Source organism: Chrysemys picta, chromosome 1 (assembly GCF_011386835.1).
Source record: "Chrysemys picta bellii isolate R12L10 chromosome 1, ASM1138683v2, whole genome shotgun sequence".
NCBI classification, from domain to species: domain Eukaryota; kingdom Metazoa; phylum Chordata; order Testudines; family Emydidae; genus Chrysemys; species Chrysemys picta.
The window spans coordinates 138,652,978-138,678,414 of NC_088791.1; the positions used below are offsets into that span (position 1 = coordinate 138,652,978).

Genomic DNA, 25,437 nt, shown 5'->3' on the forward strand with positions numbered 1-25,437 from the left:
TCCCCATGCCAGGGCCAAGTGAGCATGTGCCAAGGGATGTGTGTGTCTCTGGAGCAGCCCAGTAGGGAGGGAGAGAGGCAACAGCAAAACAAATAGTTGGTTTTGGAGGTCAGTGCATCCAGGTTGGATGTGGAAAGACAAAGTGACAAAATCCAGCAAGAACCTCTGCTCCCTGTATGGCAAGTTTGCATTTTATAGTTTCTTTGGTGCAACCTAACCCAGAATCAAATTGGGGACAACACCAAAATCAGAGGAGGCAGCAACCACACAGGAGGGGCCAGTACCAAACTGCAAAGCAAGCTGGAAAGATTGGAGCTGGGAGCGTGGGCTACAGGCATTGAAGGGAGATTTCATCCCAATGAAGGCAGAGCTCTCTGCCCGGGGAGAGGAGACAATTAGAAGATGGATACACGATGGGGAGATAGAGCCAAACAGCTGAAACCATCATATTAAAGCGAGTTGATTATCATCTTCTCTGATGAATATTGTCCTCATGTCATCCTTTTAGATAACCACATCTGAGGTTGCTGCTGGATCAGGACTGGGAGACCAAATGAAAACAAGCTCATTGAGTTCCTCTAAAAACAAAATCTCCCCCTTCCTTCTTCTCTGCTAGCCTCCCCATGGATGCAGGTGTCACTGGAGGGACCAGCTACTTCCCCACACATTGCAACTCACCCAGAACAATATTTCCCATCAGAATACCAGCTTGCTTTTCCCTCCTCCCCCAACTGGATGACCATCTGGGGGAATAGTGCCTTTCCCCTTAGTTCTCTCAGTTACTTACTCTCAACTTAAAACGGGGCTCAAAGTATTCGGAGGTGTCAATGGAAAACCGAGCAGTGCCATTCTCATTTGTGATATAGTCAGCCACATGCTTCTCATTGAGCTGTAGCTTGATGGTCTCATTTGCAACAGGGATGCCATCCTCGTTTTCCATCTGAATCTGAATAAATAAAGGTGTCCAAGGTGTTCAGCAAACATACAGGACAGGTAAAGCCCCACTTACTCTCCTTAATATGTTAGTTGGCTTCAAAGCCTTTGGTATTGAAGACAACATGTGTGGAGGCTATAGTGAATAGCAGCAGGTGTTGTCATCAAATAGTCAAGTGTTTTTAAAACACATGCACTGGTCAGAGTATTTTGTGTGGGTTCTGTGACGGGCAGGGAGAAGAAATTCCCTGTGAAGCTTCATAGGAGGGACAAAGGAAGACAGGAGGAATATTCCTGCTGTGGAGAGACGGAAGGGTTTATATATGGGATTAGGTATAAACCAGGGTTCAAATCCTGACTCTTGCTTGCTGGGCCTGCCAGGATGGAATGGCTGCAAAGGTGGTGTTCTTTGCAGGATACTAGCTTGTGAAACCTGCAGTGCTTAGGGGGCTCGGAACTGATCTTGTGCCTTAACAAAGACCCTTCCCCCCATTATAAATTCTTTCTTCCTTGTCCCCACGGGGCTCATGTCATTTTGACTGTACAGACCCTTGCCCCACACACACACATGATAACGCAAGGTTCCATGATCCAGACAGGTTTCCTCATGTTCTCTGAAAGCCCCTAATGCAATGGGAGAACTGTGCATTAGGGGCTATTGCCATGTAGTGTTACTGAGGGAACCTGCCACTGGAAGTAGGGGGATGGTCATATTCAGCATCACAGAGATCACTTTTGCGACTTCAGAATTTGCCTAGGACATTCTCTCTCTGCCATCCTACCTCTCCATAGTAAGGAATTCCCCTTTTGTAGTACGTGTCCATATTCTTAAACCACATTCTCTCCCTTGCCTGGTAGATGGAAATGTAGTCAGAGCCGATAATCTGCACGCCTGAAGAAGGGTGAAGAAGAAGAGACAAGAATCAGAGCTGGGGGGAGATATGGTTTTAAAGAAAGTTGCACTGAATGATCAAATGCAGGCTCCAGCACCCTGGAGGGGATAATTATGCTTATAAAATGGTACTTGATGGTGAACTGAGTCTCATGCTTGGCCATCAGAGATTCCCATCAAAGATTACCAGCTCTCAAAGTGGCCTCTCAAACTCAGCCTGTAACCCCCGTCCATATCCCAGCCATATTCTAGTCTTCTTTCCCACCAGTGTTACCTGTTCCGTCCTCTGTGAGGATTGCCTCCACTTCAAGGGACCAGGACATCCTGGGATGATAAAGCTTGAATGTTTTGGTGTTGATGACCTTCGTGATGCAGCCATCCTTCCCCAGCTGAAAAGTGAAGAGACCACCCAATGAGCATATAGGGAAAGAGCCCAGTTCTCTGAATGGTCAAACAACTTTTCTTTGACCTTGTCTGTAAAGCTCTTCAGACCTTAGCACCCCTGCTTTCATCTCCCTCACCTCCCTCACCTCTTTGCTCTTGTCTTATTGCTCCTCTCATGCTCCATAAGCAATCCTTCACCACTATTCTGCCTTCTTCTGCCTGAAACCCTCTCCCTCCCTGACCTGCTCCTCTATGTCTTCTGGTCCCCTCTCAAAACATACTTCTTGTGTGATATTTTAGGACTTACCTACACATGATTAACTCCATGCATAGATACTCTTATCCTGGAATATGGCCTTATTTTAAATTAGTTTAATCTAAAATTAATTAAGCTAATTTGGAGTAGGGCACTCTTAGGGCTTGTCTACACTTGAAATGCTACAGCAGCACAGCTGCACTGCTGTTTCACTTTGGTGTGGACACTATCTATGGTAATGGGAGGGGTTCTTGCATTAGCGCAGTTAATCTACCTCTCTGAGAGGTCGATGGAAGAATTCTTCTGTCCACACTGGGGGTTAGGTTGACTTAACTATGTGTCTCAGGAGTGTGGATTTTTCACTTTCTGAGCAGTGTAGCTGGGTCAACCTAACTTTTAAGTGTAGATCAGGCTTTGGTCCAGAATAAAGGTGTCCACACAGAGTTAATCAGGAATAGCTATTCTGGAATATCTTCCCATGTAGACAAGACCTTAGTTCGCTCATCAAAAGTTCAATCCTGCAAGGTGCTGGGTACTCTAGCCCTGAGTCAGCAAAGTACTCATGCACATACTTAACTTTAAAGCATGTGAGTAAACCCAATTGATTTTAATGTACTACAACAATTCACACCAGTTAAGGATCTGGCCAAAACGTTTTAATAGTCTGATTGCAAATCCCTTCCACTCTCAGTTTCGTTCTCTCGACTCATGTAATGACAGAATTATATTAGTTCTCTTTTCCTTGATGGAATCTCCCAGGGCAGATAAAATCTGAATATCTAAAGTTTAAAAAAAAAGAGAAAGAAGATGCAGAAAAAATGTTTTAGGGAAAAGGAACAAAAATTCACACCTTGTTGGCCTTCCTTACACATCATAAAGTTCATAAAACAAAAAACAAAAAGGCACAGGGTCAATGTTTATATCCTTTGCAGGCTGCCTTCAATACATAAACAAGAGCAATACAGATCTGTTTATCAAAGAGAAGAGGTGACTATTTTTCTCCTACCCTCTTCCCTGAAGTGGGATTATTTCTCTTTCAATCAACAGGCTAACATTTTTGGTGTTAAATCTGGTAAAACACAACTCAGCTACTAGCACTCCTATTCCTGGGATAGGGTGTTGTAGATTCATACTCTTTGCTGAAGAAAAAAACCCAGTGTCCTGGCTAAAGTGCCCCACTCAGAGAAATAGGCTATAGTGTCTGAGGCTGCAAATGTAGAATAGTCATTGCATTTGCCTGTCCAGTCACTGCACTCCCAGTCTAACCCACCTCTCTGTGGCTCCCATACATAATGGGCCAAATTCATCCACAGTGTATTAAAAAAACCTTCCCATCCAAAGGCCTCCAACCATGCCACTGAGATATTGGGAAAACATGCCTTCCTCTGACAGCACCTCTAGTCCCACCCCAAGAAATAGGAAAGGGAGCCAATAAAGCCTCCAGGCACCATGTAATGTCCTGGATGATAACATTTATAAGAAAAGAAGAGCAAGCAGTGCAGGCCCATGTCATACTTGTGCAGTAACAGCTTCACAGAATCCTTTGGGGGTCTCGTTACACTTGTCGTTATAGTGCTTCCTGCACACACTGAGCTGGACTCTCCCCTGCACAGGCTGGCCATAGGTGTAGCTGGAGGAGGAGGAAACACAAAAATGAATCAGCTTACAAGATCACAGTTGCCAGGGCTGTCAGGAAACCAATATAGGCTGTAACACAATGTGGACTAAAAGCTAAAATCCGGATAAGGCTAGTTTTGCTGGACTCACACTTCAGACATCTTTCCCTCCTCATTCCCTGCTTTTCATGGAAATGTCATTACTGCCTTACACAGGACTAGGCTTACCAATTTTCTAATCGCATAAAACCAAATACCCCTGCATCACCCCTGCCCCACCACTTCTCTGAGGCCCTGCCACCACTCACTCCATCCCCCCTCCCTCCGTCACTTGCTCTCCCCCACCATCACTCACAAGGACAGGGGGTTGGGGTGTGGGAAGGGGTGAGGGCTCCAGGGTGGAGCTAGAAATGGGTTCAGGCAGGGTGAAATAGGGGGCGGCCAGGTGGCTCTGTGTGCTGCTTGTGCCTGCAGGTGCTACTCCCACAGCTCCTATTGGCCAGGATTCCCAGACAATGGGAGCTGCAGGGGCGGCACTCAGGGTGGTGCAGCATGCAGAGCTTCCCTGATCGCCCCTGCGCATAGGGGCCGCAAGGACATGCTGGCCGCTTCGGGGAGCTGCGCGGAGCCAGGACAGTCAGGAAGCATGTCTCAGCCCCACTGCACTGCCAACCAGACTTTGACAGACCAGTCAGTGGGGCTGACTGGAGTCATTAGGGTCCCTTTTCTACCAGGCCCTGCATGTGATGAAATGGGAATTTTCTGTAATATCTTTTTATAAATCTGATGTGTGCCATAGTTTCCCCCTGTACATGGCATTGCTACCCAGTGGGGGCTAAAGGGTTAAGTCTATTATTGTAGCAGTGCAGGAAACATGAGGTGTGTGACACCTAGCCATCTGGTATGAACCGTATGGGTCATTAAAGGACTGGCAGAGGCTAACCCATATCAACGGAAAATTGGAGAAGACAATGGAAACCTCCAGAGCACTTCAATCTCCCTGGACACTCAATAACAGATACAAAAGTGGTAATTCTTCAACAACAAAAACTTCAAAAACAGACTTCAGTTAGAAACTGCAGAACTGGAATTAATTCGCAAACTGGACACCATCAAATTAGGCCTGAATAAAGATTGGGAGTGGATGGGTTACTACAAAAAGTAATTTTCCCTCTGCTGATACTCACACCTTCTTGTCAACTGTTGGAAATGGGTGATGTCCACCTTGATTTCACTGGCCTCGTTAACACTACAAAAGTAATTTCCCCTCTCTTGATATTCACGCCTTCTTGTCAACTGTTGAGAATAGGCCACTTCCACCTTAACTGAATTGGCCTTGTTAGCACTGACCCCCCACTTGGTAAGGCAACTCCCATCTTTTCATATGCTGTAATATTTATATTACTGCTTACTGTATTTTTCACTCCATGCATCTGATAAAGTGAGTTTAGCCCATGAAAGCTTATGCCCAAATAAATTTGTTAGTCTCTAAGGTGCCAAAAGGACTCCTCGTTGTTTTTGCTGATACAGATTAACACAGCTGCTACTCTGAAACCTTCAGAACATTGACAGCTAGCAACCAAAAAACAAGAGGAAAGCGGTCTCCCCCCCCCCGCCCCAACCCAACATCTCTCAGCAGGGAAGCTGAGCAGAGGCCAGCTCGCCAGCTTCAGAACAAAGCACTGAGAGGTGACAGGCAGGGGATAAAGAGTTGATTTTTGGGAGAAGCTGGGCTGCTCTCACCTGGGACTTACAAAGGCACAGAAAGCCAAAGCCAGAAATGGATTTCACAGCAACTTGGCTAGCTAATTGCACTGGCTTGGCCAGATGTACTATGTATTAGGCTATGTCTGCACTAGCACTTTTGTTGGTAAAACCTATGTCACTCAGGGGTGTGAAAAACACACCCATAAGTGACATAAGATTCACCAACATAAGTTTCTGGTGTGGACAGCACTACAGTAGCGGAAGACACTCTCCTGCCAACATAGCTATCGCCGCTCGTTGGAGTGGTTTAATTATACCGGCAGAAGAGCTCTCTCCTGTAGGCATAGAGCAGCTACAAGGGAGATCTTACAGCAGTTCAGCTGGATCGGTCAGGGCCGGCTCCAGCATTTCTGCCGCCCCAAGCAAAAAAAAAAAAAAAAAAAAAGGCCGCGATTGGCGGTAGCAGTTCAGCAACAGGTCCTTCGCTCCTAGAGGGAGTGAGGGACCTGACGCCCCCAAATTGCTGCAGGTGCCGCCCCTCTCCCTTGGCCGCCCCAAGCACCTGCTTGTTAAGCTGGTGCCTGGAGCCGGCCCTGGCATCGGTACAGCTGTGCTGCTGTAAGGTCTTTCGTGTAGACGTAGCCTTAGCCTTCATTTCTCTGTCCCAACATAAAGAATTCCGATACTCTGTCCCAGTTGCCTAATAAAACCTACTCTGTGTTGAAAAGGCTGCCTGGTGTCACTGCAGATACTTGCTGAGGTGCACTGGTCTCTGGAGTGTACAAATCTCTGACTAGGAGTCTGTCTCAGTTGGACTCACTGGGCAGAGCTCACGGTGTGAAGCAGGAGTGCTGGAGCCCAGAGGCTCAGTCTCAGAGGGCCTCTCCTGAAGGAAGTGTGCACACTGAAGGGGTTCTCTAAGAGACTGTTTAAAAATGGGGTGTAGCACAGATCCTGTGGATCCGTGACAGTGATGTACACAGGGACCTTAATGCTAGACATCCTAATTTATTAACCTATGTACCTCTCCTACCCTCTTTCTTTCCTTTCTCTCCCCTTCCTATGTCTCTATAGTGATAAAAAACCAATACCTAGTACGTATATATTGCTTGTGTCTTCAAACTACTGTGCAAACATTATCCTCACAGCCCCAGCTGCATAATGCAGGTGAATCTTATTATCATGTTACAGAGAGTGAAAGTCAGATGCAGGGGTTAAGTGGCTTGCTGTAGGTCACAAAGTGAATTATTAGCAGTGTCAGGATTAGAATTCAAGAGTTCCTGTCTCCCTGTCTTGTGCTCCATCCACAAGACGTTGGTGCTTGTATGAATTTACACTCTTTCCCGCTTGATACTCACACAGCACAAACATTCACTTTGAGTTCTTGATCCAAGAAAGAGATCCTCTTTGGTGCGTTGATCGTCACTTCAAACTTTGGCAACACTAAAAATGCAAGGTAAATATCATTGCTAAGTGACATCTTAGGTGTGAGGGGGGAAGAAGAAACAGGGAAACTTAATTGCACCAGCATTTGAGGGGTATGAACACCAAAGAGAGAGATTGTTTAGAGCAGGGGTTCTCAAACTTGGGCCGTGGCTTCTTCAGGGTAAGCCCCTGGCGGGCCGTGAGATGCTTTGTTTACCTAAGTGTCCGCAGGTACGGCCATTCGCAGCTCCCACTGGCTGCAGTTTGCCGTTCCCAGCCAATGGGAGCTGTGGGAAGTGGTGCAGGCCGGGCCACTGCTTCCCACAGCTCCCATTGGCCGGGAACGGCAAACCGCAGCCAGTGGGAGCTGCGAGTGGCAGTACCTGCGGATGCTCAGGTAAGCAAAGCATCTCGCAGCCCGCCAGGGGCTCACCCTGAAGAAGCCATGGCCCAAGTTTGAGAACCCCTGGTTTAGAGGGATACAGACAGGTATAACTAGGAATAAGGGGATGATGTTTTTAGAAAAGGAAAATTTAGGTTTAATAGTATGAAAATTCTTCTTTACAAGGAGTTGTATTATTACTATTATTATAATACTTATATAGCATATTCATCTGTAGATATGAAAGCACTTAACAAAGGAGGTCAGTGTCACTATCCTCATTTTACAGGTATGGAAACTGGGGCACAGAAAGATTAAAGTGACTTGCCCAAGGTCACCCAGCAGGACAGGGGCAGACCTGAGAATAGAACCAACATTTCCTGGTTTTCAAGGCAGTGCTGATCCACTAGCCCGCACTACTCCATTAGGAAGGTTAGGAATATAGTGTCCCAAGGGAAGTGGACACCCCAGTAGGTTGGAAACAGAGTTTTCTGAAGGAGGGGGTGGGAAAGGAGCTCTCCCTGCTAACACAGGAAGCTTGGGATTGTCAAAGCCCTGCCCAACAAGCTCACAGGAGACAGGTGAAAGTCCCAGTGTCAAGATGAGGGATGGCAAATTCATAAGAAGAAAACAAATCAGTGGAGTTGTTCCATATGTAAAATGACAAATACTAGAGAGATCATCAGGCATTGGTAGCTTTTATTTTTCTATCTGCCCACAGTATCCTTCCACACTGTTTACCCTGCAGTTCACCACAGCTGCCAGATATCATTCTATTAAATAATAATATATTCTAATTTAATATGTTCTATTTAATAATAGCTTTAAACGTCTAGAGCACAGTATATGCCTTACACGCAATACCAACCTCACACAGTCATATGAGGTTTAACTTAATATTATTTCCCATTGTACAGATGGAGAAACTGAGGCACGAGGAGGTGACATGACTTGACACAGTAACTTAGTGATAAAGCCAAAAAAAGAACCCAGACTATTGACTCCCAGCCTTCTGCTCTAATCAGTAGGCCACATTCCTCAGTATCTATCAGGATACCCATCACTTATCCATCTCCTCCATGGCTTCAGTCTCTCCTCCCTGCTTCCATGCCTTGGCTTACATATCTTAACCAGGTTGTTAAATGAGAAAAATCAAGTTATACAGTGTATAAGGTCTGCACTGACTCATGCCTGTGTTTGACAAACAGCCCCTCACAGACTCAGGCTGTGGGACTTGGCCATATAAGACATAATTCAGTAGTACAGATGAGATCCACTGCAGGTGCTTACCATATTCCTCCACAGTGAACCAATGATAGGTTTTGTCACCTGACTTCTTTTCAACAACGATTTCATAACTCCCCAGGATTGGCTCTTGGATTAACGGGAATGAGAGTTGGACAATGGCAGTCTTGGATGTTACATCCAGCCACTGAAAGATCCGATTGCGCTGGGGATCCTAGTAGGTGTGGGAAGATAAATACAGATGCTTTTATCATCTTCTTCAAGGCCCTCCACTTTTTTTTCCCTTCCTTTACATTTCATAGATTCACAGATTCCAAGGTTGGAAGGGATCATTGTGATAATCTAGTCTGACCTCCTGTATAACACAGGTCATAGAATTTACCCAAAATACCCAAAATAGAAAAACATCAAATCCTAATTTTAAAATTGCCAGTGATGGAGAATCTCCCATGATCCTTGGTAAGTTGACCAAACAGTTAATTACTCACATGGTTAAAAATTTACACGTTATTTACAGTCTGAATTTATCTAGCTTCAGCTTCCAGCCATTGAATCATGTTAAACCTTTGTCTACTAGACTGAAGAGGCCGTTATTAAATATTTGTTCCCTGTGTTGATACTTATAGACTGTAATCAACTCACCTCTGAACCTTCTCTTTGTTAAGCTGAATAGGTTGAGCTTCTTGACTCTAACACTAAAAGGCAGGATTTCTAATCCTCTAATCATTTTAGATGCTCTTCTCTGAACTTTCTCCAGTTGCTAACCTCCTTCTTGAATTGCGGGCATCAGAACTGAACAGAGTATTCCAGCAGCAGTCATACAAATGCCAAATACAGAGATAAAATAATCTCTCTACTCCTACTCGAAATTCCTCTATTTATGCATCCTAGGATTGCATTAGCTCTACTGCCACAACATCACACTGGAAACTCATGTTCAGCTGATTATCCACCACAATCCCCAAATCTTTATCAGAGTCACTGCTTCCCAGGACAGAGTCCCTGTCCTGCAAGTATGACCTATATTCTTTGATCCTAGACATATATATTTACATTTAGCTGTATTAAAACACATATTGTTTGCTTGCGTCCAGTTTATCAAGTGAATGTGATTGCTCTGATTCAGTGACCTTTCATCTTCATTATTTACCACTCCCACAATTTTTGTGTCATTTGCAAACTTTATCAGTGATGATATTATGCTGTCTTCCATGTCATTGGAATCATACCTGCTAGATGTTGATTCCCTATTAACAATTACATTTTGAGATCTATCAGTTAGCCAGTTTTTAATGCATTTAATGTGTGCCATGTTAATTTTGTTTTGTTCTAGTTTTATAATCAAAATATTATGTGGTACCAAGTCAAACAATTTACAGAAATCTAAGAACAGTATATTACATCAACAGTAATCAAGTTCATTTGACAGAATCTATATCCATAAACCCATGTTGATTTGCATTAATTTTACTATCCTCCTTTAATTCTTTATTAATTGAGTCCCGTAACATCTGGGACTCAATTAACCCCTAACATAATTTTGTTTGGGATTGATGTCAGGCTGACAGGCCTATAATAATCCAGGTTGTCCTTTTTACCCTTTGTAAAAATTGGAACATTAGCTTTCTTCCAGTCTTCTGGAACTTCCCAGTGCTCCAAGACATTAACAATCCAACAAGATCCCCAGACAGTTCTTTTAAAGCTCTTCAATACAAGTTATCTGGACTTGCTGATTTAAAAATGTCTAACCTTATAACTTCTGTTTAACATCCTCAAGAAATATTAGTGGAATGGAAAAAGTGGTTTCATACAACGATACTTATATCATCTATTTTTTCCCCAAATATGGAACAGAAATATTTATTGAACACTTCCACCTTTTCTGCATTATTATTGATAATTCTATCATTTCCATCTAGTAATGGACCAATTTGATTGTTAGGATTGTTTTTGTGCCCAATATATTTTAAAAATTCCTTCTTATTGTCCTTTACTCTGTTGGCCATTTCTCTCTTCTAAATCAGGTCAGTTTTTTAACCAGCATGGTCTTCTTCTTCAATTGTGGCTTTTGGAGCATCTAGTAAGATGTTGTTAAATTATTCCCACTTATCATTCACATTTTTCTATTAAATACTTTCTCCCAAATTATTATTTGGTTCATAATTGTTTTCAGCTTTCTGAAATTGGCCCTATTAAAGCACTAAGTGTACATATTTCTGGTCTAGACTTTATTCTGCTTGCACATTATAAATTGGATCAAGTCATAATCACTTGTATCTAAGCTACCTTTTTGTTGTTGTTGTTGTTGTTGTTGTTTGTTCTATGATCCGTTCCTCATTATCTGTTAGCATGGGGGATTTTTTATTATACTTGGTCCTATCTGGGGAGTGGGGGGTGGTTTAGCATATAGGATGTGACTAAGGACTCAGTCTTATAGATGCTCAGAACCCCTGTTGCTTCCCAGGATTAGACTGTTTGTGTACTAAACTACACTGGGTATTGGATACACAAGCTGCCAATCTACCTGAAACAACACAGGACTGGGACTCAGGAGATCTGGATTTTATTCCCAGCCCTGCCACTGGCCTGCAGGTTGGCCTTGTGCAATCACTTCACTGCTCAGTGCCTGTTTCCACATCTGTACAATGGGGATATTAACACTGACCTCCTCTGTAATCTGAAATACACAGGTGAAAAGCAGTCTATAAGAGCTATGTATTATCTGCATTTGCCCTTTCTAGGACATGATCTTACAGGGAAAGACAACTCCTATACATACATGGTAAGCTTGGGAGTGATGTCATCACATCAGCCAGTCTGCTGTAATCTGACTGAGGTAAATTTAAACTGTATTATTCAAGCCCCCTCACAACTACCACTTGTGTTACACTCCTCAGTTCTGTGAACTCCTTCCCTCTGGCTCTCTCTAGTGTTTGCAAGTTAGTTTGCATTTACTCAACCCTGCTCTATTCCATTGCCATAAGAATCAACATTACTTAGATTGCTAACATCGCTCTGGGAAATCCCCTTTTGAGGAGCGGTACGCCTGGCTGTGAAAGCACAAAAAATGACACCCGTCCTAATGGTCAATGAGGAGAGGTGGGGAAGGCTGGTATGTTAACTGGGATAAACAGTGATATAGGTGTTGGATTTAAATGCTGTAGTTTACAATAAGTATCTATGTTTTAACAATAAATAATACATGAGTTTTTGCTATTGTAGTTTACACTCTTCACCAAAACCTTTTGAGAAGGAACTAGCCCCTGTTGTTATTTCCTATATAACATAATAGAGTGTATGGAAAATATATTCATTATTAATTATTATTATTATATTTTGTAGTTATAGATCACCATCCATCTGGGGATCTCAAAATGCCTTACAACACTAATGAAATTTAGCCTCAAAATAACCCCAGGAGACAATTATTATTATTCCCTACTTTACAGATGGGAAAACTGAGTCACTGGTGTTCAGTCCACGGTTACACATAGAGTCTGTGGCAAAAGTGGGAAAATAATCTAGATTTTCTGACTCACAGTCATCTGCTAGAACCAGGGCTCTTCTATATAATAGTGAGGAAGCTAATGCACCATGACATAAATTAAAAACCCTGCTCCCTTCTTTGATTCTAATCAGATTTTCTTGTATAAAAGAAAACCATAGAGGGGCCTAGCTTATTTAGGAAGCATCATGTACATGATAGTACTAATGCACCTATTAAGGGGAATTGTTTTTTCTTCCCTTCCTGGGACCCTTTATTGACAGTTTGTTGCAATGCTCAGTGCCTGACACTCATTCTAAACATATTCTGCAGGTGTTCCATCTGCACCGATCTCCCATGGGGATCATGGGAGGAATACGCCTTCACGGTGACAATTTCTCAAGCAAACACTGATTCAGGAAGCTGCGAGCTCTATCCTTTTAAGTAAGTCATGCTTTATAGTACCATGAACCTCTTACCTGAAGGACGATCAGGGGATACTGAAAAAGATAAAGGGCAAAAAACAGATTAGAATTCAAGGAAATTAGTTACTGATTTAGAAATAAACTGGACAATAAGGCAAGACTGTGGCTGCTCCTTTTCTGGGTGCACAAGTTTGGAGTAAAGGCACAAAGTTTCTGTTCAGGCCTATCTCAACTTGTGACCAGAAGTTCAGTGGGTTAAGGATACAACCCTAATGTCCAGAGCTGGCTCCAGGGTTTTGGCCGCCCCAAGCAGCCAAAAAAAAAAAAAAAAAAAAGCTGCGATCGCGATCTGCAGCGGCAATTCGGCGGGAGGTCCTTCGCTCCCAGGCGGAGTGAGGGACCGTCCGCCGAATTGCCGCCGAATACCTGGACGTGCCGCCCCTCTCCGGAGCGGCCGCCCCAAGCACCTGCTTGCCAGGCTGGTGCCTGGAGCCGGCCCTGCTAATGTCACCTGTCTGTGAAGATGACTGTCTAAAATATTTACAGATTTCCACAGTCTCTTGGTGTGGGGACTCGTGAGACACTATAGAGACATCAGGAGATCTACTCAGCCTATTTTCCTATATAAAGGTGAGATAGTGTCTGATTAAGTGAATCTATAACAGGTCCTTGAAAAATATTGACTCCCAATCACACTCACCGTCTCCTGAACAGGTTTGAAACTGTTATCCAAAGAGACAACTCGGAACATCACTGAAAGGAAAGGAGGTGGTGGGGAAAGAAAAAAAATAAACAATATTAGCAGCAGAATACCATTTTCTAAGATATGTTTTGAAACTAAGTTTCTTCAGACACATCATTGAAGGAAAGTTTGAAGTGTTAAAGAGAAGTCTTTTGAGTTTTTGGAGAAGCAAAAATTATTTGAATGTTATTTTAACTGGTGAAAAAAAAATCAACTAAATTATTTCCTACATGAATCAGCTGGGGTCAAATATATCTAAAAAGTAAACACACATGGTCATATTCAACTCTCAGCTTCTGCTCCATTATACCAGGGGTAATTTTAGTCCACATATTATTTATTGTACTTCCTGAACTTAAGTCTTGGGGCAGTGGAAAGATAAATCTAAAGATAAAATTATTTGAAGTTTGGAAGAAGAGAGAATAATTGACTTTTCCACCCTAAATCAATTGTGGACTATTCAAACTGTTTATCATGCATCATTTTATTTGCTATGTATTTTATTGTCATGTACAGCAACAATGAAAACCCCTTCATTGAAATAAAATCACAAACTAACTGTTCTTAGTGTGATGGGGTGCACTCCCCACACTGGCCCTGAGAGGGCTGAATTAGGCCAGGCAGGCCTAATCAGCCAATCAAGCAGAAACAAGGGAAATTCAGGCTGTGTGGAGGAAGCTAATTAGGAGGAAGTTCACCTGTGAGAAAACAGGCAGGGCTTCTATAAGGCCTGGTAGTTGATGGCAGAAAGAGGCTTCAGTCACACCCTGTGAGAAGGGAGGTATGTCTGGAGGGCTACAGAGGCAGGTAGCCTACAGTTAGATCCTGAAAGGAGAGAGCTTGGGAGGGTGGCAAATCCAGAAGGGGTGGAAGCCAGACAGGTAGGAAAGGCTCAGGGAAAGAGTCAGCAAGGTCCAGGAGGAAACAGTCCTGAGCTGCTGATTAGAGGGTCCCTGAGCTGGAACCTGGAGTAGAGCACGGACCTGGGATCCTCTACCAGACACTGTGGAAGTGGCACTGGCTGGGCAGGGAATGGGAAGACTGCCCAAGCCTGTTGATAAAAAGAGACTTTGATACCCTGGAAAGGGAGGGCCAAGACATGAAGAGGCAACAGCTGCTCCTGGAGTGAGAGAGAGGCTGCAGACACAGAGAGAAGAGATGGAGTGCAACCGCAGGAAAGGGTATCATCTGTGCAGAGCTAATCCCCAGAATGGCCAGGAGGAGGCGCCTGTGGTGAGTAGAACACTGTGTGGCAGTTAATCATATTTCAAATATGGCTGAATGAGGTTATTCCGAACTTTCAAAACAAATGATGCTTGTATTAAGAAGCACCACAGGTTTCTGCTCCAAAGGTATTTTCGAGAAAATATGAAGCATCTGAAAAGAGGGAAGCAACTTCATCACCATGAGAACAGCCCAGGTAGAAATGTAGAGGGACTGGCAGGGCCTTCTCTATCTATCTTAGGAACTTATATGGCCCCAATCACCATAGTACTAGAGCACCTTACAATCTTTAATGTATTCATCCTCACAGGACTAGCACTCTAACCAGTAGACCATCCTTCCTCTCCAGCACCCACAAAGCTTGGGAAATGTAGTGGGGTGGCTGCCCCACTCCTGCAGAAAAGGGGTTAAAAGCAGCCCTGGAGAGGAAAAGCTAGGCTGATTGGGGGAAGTAGCCACAGCTGAGGTCACGCCCCAATCAGGCCACAGCTAGCCCTATAAGAGGGCTGAGGGCCAGGATCTGTAAAGGAGTCTCTCTCTAGCTGTGGAGAGATGGGCCTGACTGCCTGGGAGCTGAGCAGGGTATCTAGAGTGGAGCAGGGCTGGGGGAAGGCCCAAGGAGCTGGGGAGCTCCAGCCTGGAAAACCCCCAGGCTGCAGGCCTTGCTAAAGGCTGGGAAGGGTATTGGGGTTGCAGAGGTGCAGCCCAGGGCAGGCGAAGGCAGCAGGTCCAAACCCCCCTTGCTGATGATGAGTGGTTTACAGACTGCCGTCTGCCCCAGTGAGCGGGGGCTAGATGAGGACTGGCAGTAGCCACTGAGGCAAGGTGGGGATAGAGGGTTGGGGGTTCCCCTGGGAGAGGAGACCCAAAGTGTGGGGACACTGCCTGGGGGCAGCACCCCAATGCAAAGGGGCACCGGAGTCCGGGAGGGATATGGGGACCAGAGGAAGGCGAGACACCGGCCTGAAGAGGGCGCTCCGGGCTGGAAGAGCTAATTCCCAAGACAACCAACAGGAGGTCCCTCGCCGGTGAGTCATCGCCCCACCACAGGAACCCTTTCCTAAATGAATCAGGAAAAACCCATCCCTCACTGCTTGCTGTCTTGAGGTCATGCTCCAAGACTCACGTCTTCATCAGAGCATTCCCAAAAAGAAAAGAGTAGAAGAAAACCCAGCCATGTGTTCAATGATAGAAACAATAGAGTAGGAAGAAGAATTGATTTTCTCTTCTGGACACATCTCACTGTCTTTATTCTTTATTTATTTTTGTACTGTACACCCTGTAGAAATGATGACTGAATCAGAATCTCAGACTCAGATAAGCATAAACAAAAAAAGAACTGCGGCGAACAGCAGAAGCTAACAGCGGGAGTTTGCCTGGGAGTTCGCATGGGGAGAGCGCACTGAGCCTTTCATCTGCAGGTTTCTCTGAGTAGTTCCTGCAACAGTTGAGGAAGCTCTTAAGAGGACGGTGATATGGAAGGTGAGCGAACAGCTGTTGTAACCTGCACAGATTGTGCCATGTTTGTCTTTCTTCCACAGGACAGAAGCGACTTTGTCTGTACAAAGTGCAAGCTGGTCTCCATGTTGGAAGAGAAGGTTCGAGGGCTGGAGAAACGAGTGTCGACTCTGCGTTGCATAAGGGAAAATGAAGATTTCCTGGACAGACGTCAGGAGATGCTTCTACGGCCACAATGTTCTGAAGATTCAGAGCAGGCGCAGCAGGGACAGAAGGATTGTGAGGAGGTTTGGCAGCATGTGACCTCCAGAAGGAGAAAGAGGAGCGTCCATGCACCAGCAATGGAGATGCAGGTGAGCAATCGTTTCCATGTTCTCTCTACAGGTACTAATGCGGAGAGTGGACTAGATGACCCATCTGAGGGAAGGGAGCAGAAGGAGACTCCACCGATTGAAAGGCAAAAGATGCACTGTCCTAGGGATGGGGGTTCCACGACCACCACTCCCAAGAGGAGGAGGAGGGTGGTGGTGGTCGGGGACTCCCTCCTCAGGGGGACTGAGTCATCTATCTGCCGCCCCGACCGGGAAAACCGAGAGGTCTGCTGCTTGCCAGGAGCTAGGATACACGATGTGACGGAGAGACTGCCGAGACTCATCAAGCCCTCGGATCGCTACCCCTTCCTGCTTCTCCACGTGGGCACCAATGATACTGCCAAGAATGACCTTGAGCGGATCACTGCAGACTACGTGGCTCTGGGAAGAAGGATAAAGGAGTTTGAGGCGCAAGTGGTGTTCTCGTCCATCCTCCCTGTGCAAGGAAAAGGCCGGGGTAGAGACCGTCGAATCGTGGAAGTCAACGAATGGCTACGCAGGTGGTGTCAGAGAGAAGGCTTTGGATTCTTCGACCATGGGATGGTGTTCCAAGAAGAAGAAGTGCTAGGCAGAGACGGGCTCCACCTAACGAAGAGAGGGAAGAGCATCTTCGCCAGCAGGCTGGCTAACCTAGTGAGGAGGGCTTTAAACTAGGTTCACCGGGGGAAGGAGACCAAAGCCCTGAGGTAAGTGGGGAAATGGGATCCTGGGAGGAAGCACAAGCAGGAGAGCGCAAGAGGGGAGGACTCCTGTCTCATGCTGAGAAAGAGGGACCATCAATGAGTTATCTTAAGTGCCTATACACAAATGCAAGAAGCCTGGGAAACAAGCAGGGAGAACTGGAAGTCCTGGCACAGTCAGGGAACTATGATGTGATTGGAATAACAGAGACTTGGTGGGATAACTCACATGACTGGAGTACTGTCATGGATGGATATAAACTGTTCAGGAAGGACAGGCAGGGCAGAAAAGGTGGGGGAGTTGCGTTGTATGTAAGAGAGGAGTATGACTGCTCAGAGCTCCGGTATGAAACTGCAGAAAAACTTGAGAGTCTCTGGATAAAGTTGAGAAGTGTGAGCAACAACGGTGATGTCGTGGTTGGAGTCTGCTATAGACCACCAGACCAGGGGGCTGAGGTGGACGAGGCTTTCTTCTGGCAACTAGCAGAAGTTACTAGACCGCAGGCCCTGGTTCTCATGGGAGACTTTAATCACCCTGATATCTGCTGGGAGAGCAATACAGCGGTGCACAGGCAATCCAGGAAATTTTTGGATAGTGTAGGGGACAATTTCCTGGTGCAAGTGCTGGAGGAACCAACTAGGGGCAAAGCTTTTCTTGACCTGCTACTCACAAACAGGGAAGAATTAGTAGGGGAAGCAAAAGTGGATGGGAACCTGGGAGGCAGTGACCATGAGATGGTCGAGTTCAGGATCCTGACACAAGGAAGAAAGGAGAGCAGCAGAATACGGAACCTGGACTTCAGAAAAGCAGACTTTGACTCCCTCAGGGAACAGATGAGCAGGATCCCCTGGGAGAATAACATGAAGGGCAAAGGGGTCCAGGAGAGCTGGCTGTATTTTAAAGAATCCTTATTGAGGTTGCAGGAACAAACCATCCCGATGTGTAGAAAGAATAGTAAATATGGCAGGCGACCAGCTTGGCTAAACAATGATCTTAAACCTTGCTGATCTTAAATGCAAAAAAGAAGCTTACAAGAAGTGGAAGTGGAAGATTGGACAAATGACCAGGGAGGAGTATAAAAATATTGCTCAGGCGTGCAGGAGTGAAATCAGGAAGGCCAAATCACACTTGGAGTTGCAGTTAGCAAGAGATGTTAAGAGTAACAAGAAGGGTTTCTTCAGGTATGTTAGCAACAAGAAGAAAATCAAGGAAAGTGTGGGCCCCTTACTGAATGAGGGAGGCAACCTAGTGACCGAGGATGTGGAAAAAGCTAATGTACTCAATGATTTTTTTGCCTCTGTCTTCACGCACAAGGTCAGCTCCCAGATTGCTGCACTGGGCAGTACAGCATGGGGAGAAGGTGACCAACCCTCTGTGGAGAAAGAAGAGGTTCGGGACTATTTAGAAAAACTGGACGTGCACAAGTCCATGGGGCCGGATGTGCTGCATCCGAGGGTGCTAAAGGAGTTGGCGGGTGAGATTGCAGAGCCATTAGCCATTATTTTTGAAAACTCATGGCGATCGGGGGAGGTCCCAGATGACTGGAAAAAGGCTAATGTAGTGCCCATCTTTAAAAAAGGAAAGAAGGAGGATCCGGGGAACTACAGGCCAGTCAGCCTCACCTCAGTCCCTGGAAAAATCATGGAGCAGGTCCTCAAGGAATCAATTATGAAACATTTAGAGGAGAGGAAAGTGATCAGGAACAGTCAGCATGGATTCACGAAGGGGAAGTCGTGCCTGACTAACCTAATTGCCTTCTATGATGAGATAACTGGCTCTGTGGATGAGGGGAAAGCAGTGGATGTGTTATTCCTTGACTTTAGCAAAGCTTTTGATACGGTCTCCCACAGTATTCTTGCCGCCAAGTTAAAGAAGTATGGGCTGGATGAATGGACTGTAAGGTGGATAGAAAGCTGGCTAGATCGTCGGGCTCAACGGGTAGTGATCAATGGCTCCATGTCTAGTTGGCAGCCGGTTTCAAGCGGAATGCCCCAAGGGTCGGTCCTGGGGCCGGTTTTGTTTAATATCTTTATTAATGATCTGGAGGATGGTGTGGACTGCACTTTCAGCAAGTTTGCAGATGACACTAAACTAGGAGGCGTGGTAGATACACTAGAGGGTAGGGATCGGATACAGAGGGACCTAGACAAATTAGAGGATTGGGCCAAAAAAAAACTGATGAGGTTCAACAAGGACAAGTGCAGAGTCCTGCACTTAGGACGGAAGAATCCCATGCACTGCTACAGACTAGGGACGGAATGGCTAGGTAGCAGTTCTGCAGAAAAGGACCTAGGGGTCACAGTGGACGAGAAGCTGGATATGAGTCAACAGTGTGCTCTTGTTGCCAAGAAGGCTAACGGCATTTTGGGCTGTATAAGTAGGGGCATTGCCAGCAGATCGAGGAACGTGATCATTCCCCTTTATTCGACATTGGTGAGGCCTCATCTGGAATACTGTGTCCAGTTTTGGGCCCCACACTACAAGAAGGATGTGGAAAAATTGGAAAGAGTCCAGCGGAGGGCAACAAAAATGATTAGGGGTCTGGAGCACATGACTTATGAGGAGAGGCTGAGGGAACTGGGATTGTTTAGTCTCCAGAAGAGAAGAATGAGGGGGGATTTGATAGCAGCCTTCAACTACCTGAAGGGGGGTTCCAAAGAGGATGGAGCTCGGCTGTTCTCAGTGGTGGCAGATGACAGAACAAGGAGCAATGGTCTCAAGTTGCAGTGGGGAAGGTCCAGGTTGGATATCAGGAAAAACTATTTCACTAGGAGGGTGGTGAAACACTGGAATGCGTTACCTAGGGAGGTGGTGGAGTCTCCTTCCTTGGAGGTTTTTAAGGCCCGGCTTCACAAAGCCCTGGCTGGGATGATTTAGCTGGGAATTGGTCCTGCTTTGAGCAGGGGGTTGGACTAGATGACCTCTTGAGGTCCCTTCCAACTCTGATATTCTATGATTCTATGAACTGGATATTACTGAAGTGATGGATTTCTGTAAATCCAGAAAGCCACAAGATTCTCAGAGGAAATTCATTCCGTTAGGAACATATAAATACTATTTATGCATTACAATTCTATGAATGAGCTACTTTCCCTGCTGTCTTTTGATGATCCCTACCTGGGCTGCAGCCAGAGACCATCCCAGGGACTGATTATGGACATCCTGCTCCAGTTCTTCTCCTTCTTAGCAATGATACTCTATCCTAGCCCCTCTGCCCCCCGACATCCACACTCCCAGTTCAATAATTAACTCATACCCCCGCCCCCATTCACCTGTCTGTCCAGGTTTGTAAATGGGTTTGTCTGTCTGGATGAAGACAACGCCGTCCACATTCTGAATTGCCACCGACCTTCTCTCTGACAGGTGGACGGTGTGGCCTTTGGCAGAGAAAGTGATGAAAGCCAAAGGGTCAGAGGTGGCAAGAGGAGCCTGGGAGAGAACAAAAAAAACAAGACAAAGTGTTTTAGGGTCCATCTATGTGATGGATTCCCAAGTGAGGATGATGACCCCTAAGTGAATCACGATGAGTTTGATGATAGATTGTCTGTCTGCCAATAAAACAAACTCTAAGAGTATGTCTACACTGCAGTTCTAGGTCTAATTTCCATCTCTGGCAAAGGTACACACACTAGCTTTGACTGAGCTACTTTAATAAAAATAATGTAGCCACAGCAATACAAGCAGCGGTTGGTGCTAGACAAGGAGGATGCAAGGCTGTTTCGCGCCCTAGGCGAAACTTCCACCTTGCGCCCCCCCCTCCAAGCCCTGTGGCAGCTCTCCGCCCCACCCTCCACCCTAAGGCGCCCCCCCGCGGCAGCTCCCTCCCTCCGCCCTGAGGTGTCCTCCTCCCCCCCCCCCCCCCCGCAGCAGCTCCCCCTGGCCCGGGGAACCGTGCAGCAGCTCCCCACGCAGCTCACCTCTTCTCTGCCTCCTCCCCGAGCACGCCATCGCCGCTCCACTTCTCCCACCTCCCAGGCTTGCGGCACCAATCAGCTGTTTGGCGCCGCAAGCCTGGGAGGGAGAGAAGCAGAGCGGGGCGGCGTGCTGAGGGGAGGAGGTGGAGCAGAGGTGAGCTGGGGCAGGGAGTTCCCCTGCGTTCCACTCCCCACCCTTACTTGCTGCAGGCAGCCCTCCCCGCGCCCCCCTGCCCCAGCTCCTTCCACCTAAATGCCGACGACGACCGGGGCGGCCAAAATCTGGCCGCCGCGGTCGCTGCCAAAGGACCCAAAATGCCGCCCCTCCCAAATGCTAGTGCCCTAGGCGACCGCCTAGGTCGCCTAATGGGTTGCACCGGCCCTGGGACTAGCTGCCCCAATACAGATCTAGAATCTCAGCTGGGATTGTACTCAAGCACCTAGTCCAAGCTGTTGCCTGTGCCATTGCAGCCTCACTGCTATTTTTAGTGTGCTAGCTCAATCAAAGCTATCTTGTGTGTCTCTACCTACCTCCAGCTCCATGTCCCCTTACAGTCTATGCTATAGATTGGTCCTAGTTTTGTCCCCAGGCTGTAGACAACACACAGAATTCAAATCCACACACATAACAGCTAGCATAAATGTTTCCTAATCTTGCAGGACTACTATGTATTAACAATATTGATGTGCAGGGCTGTCAGGCTATTAGCAAGTTCTGAAGTGTTTCTCCTGCTGTGTATGGGATCACCTAACCATGGGCTCCTCTATGGCTTTTAGTCACAGCCCTGCACTGTAATGAGAAAGTAGACTAGTGTGTTCCAACTGGGTTATGGGTTAGATCGAGCCAAATCCGCCTACACCCTGGGATGAAAGTGAAATGTCTTTCCCTGACACACTCCCTGATCTCTCTCTCTCTCTCACTCCCCACTCTAATCGATTTTTCTTCTTCTTCAGACTCGTTTTCTAATCTTTTTTCCTTTCCCTGCAGTCTGTCTTGGGTACATCTACACTGAGACCGGAGGTATAATTTCCAGCTCTAGCATGCTAAGAATAGCAGTTTAGCTGCAGCTGCATGAAGAGCAGGAGGGCCTAGCCACCTGAGTATGTACCTGGGAGTTCAGACAAGATTGTGCTCTGGGCTGCTATACCCTCCTGCGACTCATATTGTTGTGGCTACACTTCTATTTTAGTGTGTTAGATTGATCAGAACTAGTGTATGTCTCCTTGAGCTGAAACGTACACCCCCAGCTCCAGTGTAGACATACCTTGGGTCTTATTTTTCATTTCCCATCCCCATTCTCCTTGAGCCTTTCTACTCTTGTTGTTCAAGAGTAGGATCAGTTTGGACCACAGGAGGGATGCGTCCCCCTTTGTCTCTCTTTAATTGAATTAAAATATGAAATACCTCAAACTCTCTGCATTGAAAGAAATTTTCTGTCACAGATTCCTCAAACAGCGTGGTCTTGATGTCATGATATTCCAAGTGAACATTCAGGGATAGTGGCTCACTGAGGTTGTAGAGCTGTACACACAGTCTCTGCGGAGAGATGCTCTGCAGCACCGAAGGGACAACCAGGACATATTGACTACAGATAAACAAAGCCAAACAGCCAGGTCAGTCAGCAGAAAGGAGAGGACCCACAACAACATACATTTGGAGAAAAACTTAGGGCTTGTCTGCACTGGCAATTTACAACACTGCAACTTTCTCGCTCAGGGGTGTGAAAAAACACACCCTTGAGCGCAGGACGTTTCCAGCGCTTGTAGCTACGCCCCTCGTGGAGGTGGGGGTTTTTAGAGTGCTGGGAGAGCTCTCTCCCAGCGCTCTGACATGACTACACAAGCCATATTAAAGTGCTGCCGCAGCAGCGCTTTAGCGTTGCCAGTGTAGACTAGCCCTAAGTGGCTACTGGGGATCCTGATCAAAAGCTTGTTGAAATCAGTGGAAAGACTCCAGTTTAATGGGCTTTGGTTCAGGCCCTAAGTGAGCACAAATGTGTTGTCCCTCAAGCTATTCCACTATTAGATGATTCTCCACACCCCCTCACCTCAAATCTGAACTGGAGGGACCAGCTTGAGAGGTGGTATGTATCATACTTATCGGGCCCTCATCACCATAGTATCTGAGCGCCTCATGTTGTCTAATGGATTTATACACCTCTGTGAGGGAAGGAAGTGCAGTTATCCCCATTTTACAAATGAGGAACTGAATCACAGGGAAGCTAAATTACTTGCCCAAGGTCACACAGGAAATCTGTGGCAGACTAGGGAAATGAACCCATGTCCCCATCTAGTGCCCTAACCACCAGACCATCCCCTGGTAGAGAGCTCTGTTTCTGTGGCCTAGTCAGCCATGAGCTTATTTTCTGAGACTATCGAGAAAAGTACTAGTTAATGCTAAGTGTGGTGGTAGATCTGGGCACATTTTCATCAAGAAAGAAACTGAAATGTCACAACTTATTTGCCATAATACACAGAAAATGCACTTCAGTATTGGCATGCAATGCTTGATTATTCCAGGAGAAGAGATTACCCAACTCAACTTTTGTTTCTATCACACTCTAGCCTCTTCTCATTCCTCTCCCTTTGTCTCCTGCCATTATGCTTTTTTAAAAAAAATGCTGCCTCTTATGGTTAGAACAGGCTCCCTCTCCCAGGGCATCCTCACTCTCGCCCTTCAAGCCCCTCCTCTGTTTGGTTAGGCTTCTGCTGCTAGCCTTCCCCCTTCTCCCCTGGTTCTGTCATTAAAATAAAAGTCAGAACTGAGAAACTGGACATGCAACTTAAAATGAATCACATCATATTTTTGTTGTAATCCTGGCCCCACCCATCCCTCCCACTTCTATTCTTGATTTCATCTTTAACTGAGCTTGCCTGGCTTAGACTGCACAACCCTCAGAGAACACACCAGGAGTAAAATTTTCAAAAATGCTGAAGTGCTTAGGAGCCCAAGTCCCATGAACTTTCACAGGCTGTTATGCTCCTAAGCCCCTTAGGAAAATTAAACAGGCCCCTAAATCACTGAGGTGATTTTGAAAATGTTACCCCAAGTCTTCTATCTCTCTAAAACCCTGAGCACTGTTATGGTGCAGTACAAGCAACAGATAATACCACCAGCCTCCAGCACAGCTCTGAGAGGCCCTTACAATGCCCCTTGCTACTCTAGTCCTACCACTCATCCAGTCCTGCCAATGCACATTACTCCTGACCATCAGTGCTGTCTGCTTATCTAGTCCTAGGCCTCCTCCAAATCTCTCCTGCTGCACCTCAATCCTCATCTGCACCAGTCCCTGTTATTACAGTCCTGGATCTCTACTAAACAAATTAGATTTCATACCAATTTTGTGAAAAGGAGAGAGGTTCACTCTACACACTGAAACATCCACCAAATTCATTTCATCCACACCTTCAACTGAAATTTGAACCCAAATCTCCAGAGACAAAAGTCTTAGTGCATCATACAACAATGCCCCCAGAACAAATTAAATGATGGGAAAATAACACGATATTATATATTAAAAGCAAATAATATGTGATCTCTTACGGCCCATGAAACTTTGCAGAAGTCAAATGAAAGACAAGCACACTCAGAAAAATCTTTGACCACATCATCATACACGGAGATGAAGAGGGAAAGTTGAAGATGGAACTTCTCCCACGGAGAGAGCATATGTTCTGGCTTTTAAAATTCCCATGGCTGTCTCCTCCTCCTCACTCATATTCCAATGAAAAGACAAAGAAAATATTTGCATAGGTTAATTTCCCTCTGTCCTGCCTTTCTTCACACCCTTTCAGGTGTTGCTTCATAAATGTAGTTTAGGGAAGTTCCACTGTTGCCAATGAATTCATTTTCACAAGACAAGCCACTTCCTGATTCTCTTGATGTTTCACTTGTGCTTGCCTCTCTGATTTTCTCTGTAACAGGCTGAAGATTCCTTGGTGCTCCAGCTTGTTAAGCACTTCAGCAACAATACATGTTGTGTGCTCCATCAGGACACAAAGCTCCCACAACACTGCTGTGTCGTAGGCCTGGAATGTTGGATGATAATGATAACATGCACAAGGGGTGTGGTTAAATTCAACAAGAAAGGGGAAGAAAATCCCAAATGTCCTTTTTTTTTTTTTTTTTTAAAGGAGGCTCAAACACATAAGGATGGAAGAAAGGCAACTCTTCATTCATTTATTCATGTATTTACTTATTAAGGCCCTACAAACTGAGTTTGTAACTGTGGTCTTTTATAGAGTTTAAGGTCAAAAGGGACCACCAGATCATCTAGTCTGATCTTCTGTACATCACA

At 45.8% G+C, this 25,437-nt stretch overlaps 1 protein-coding gene across 1 annotated transcript in view; it reads right to left on the reverse strand.

Annotated features, from left to right (window-relative positions):
- The window catches only part of LOC101930804 (ovostatin-like), a 54,988-nt gene extending 29,824 nt beyond the window's left edge, over window positions 1-25,164 (reverse strand). The window contains exons 1-11 of the mRNA XM_024112989.3: window positions 24,684-25,164; window positions 22,545-22,725; window positions 20,498-20,654; window positions 13,450-13,502; window positions 12,804-12,824; window positions 8,886-9,054; window positions 7,147-7,231; window positions 3,981-4,095; window positions 2,100-2,214; window positions 1,716-1,825; window positions 788-946 (exon numbers count right to left, since the gene is read on the reverse strand). Coding sequence (XP_023968757.2) covers window positions 788-946; window positions 1,716-1,825; window positions 2,100-2,214; window positions 3,981-4,095; window positions 7,147-7,231; window positions 8,886-9,054; window positions 12,804-12,824; window positions 13,450-13,502; window positions 20,498-20,654; window positions 22,545-22,725; window positions 24,684-24,754 — 1,236 coding nt within the window. The 5' untranslated portion in view covers window positions 24,755-25,164. The remainder of the gene's footprint in view (window positions 1-787; window positions 947-1,715; window positions 1,826-2,099; window positions 2,215-3,980; window positions 4,096-7,146; window positions 7,232-8,885; window positions 9,055-12,803; window positions 12,825-13,449; window positions 13,503-20,497; window positions 20,655-22,544; window positions 22,726-24,683) is intronic.
- Between the last annotated feature and the right edge of the window lie 273 nt (window positions 25,165-25,437).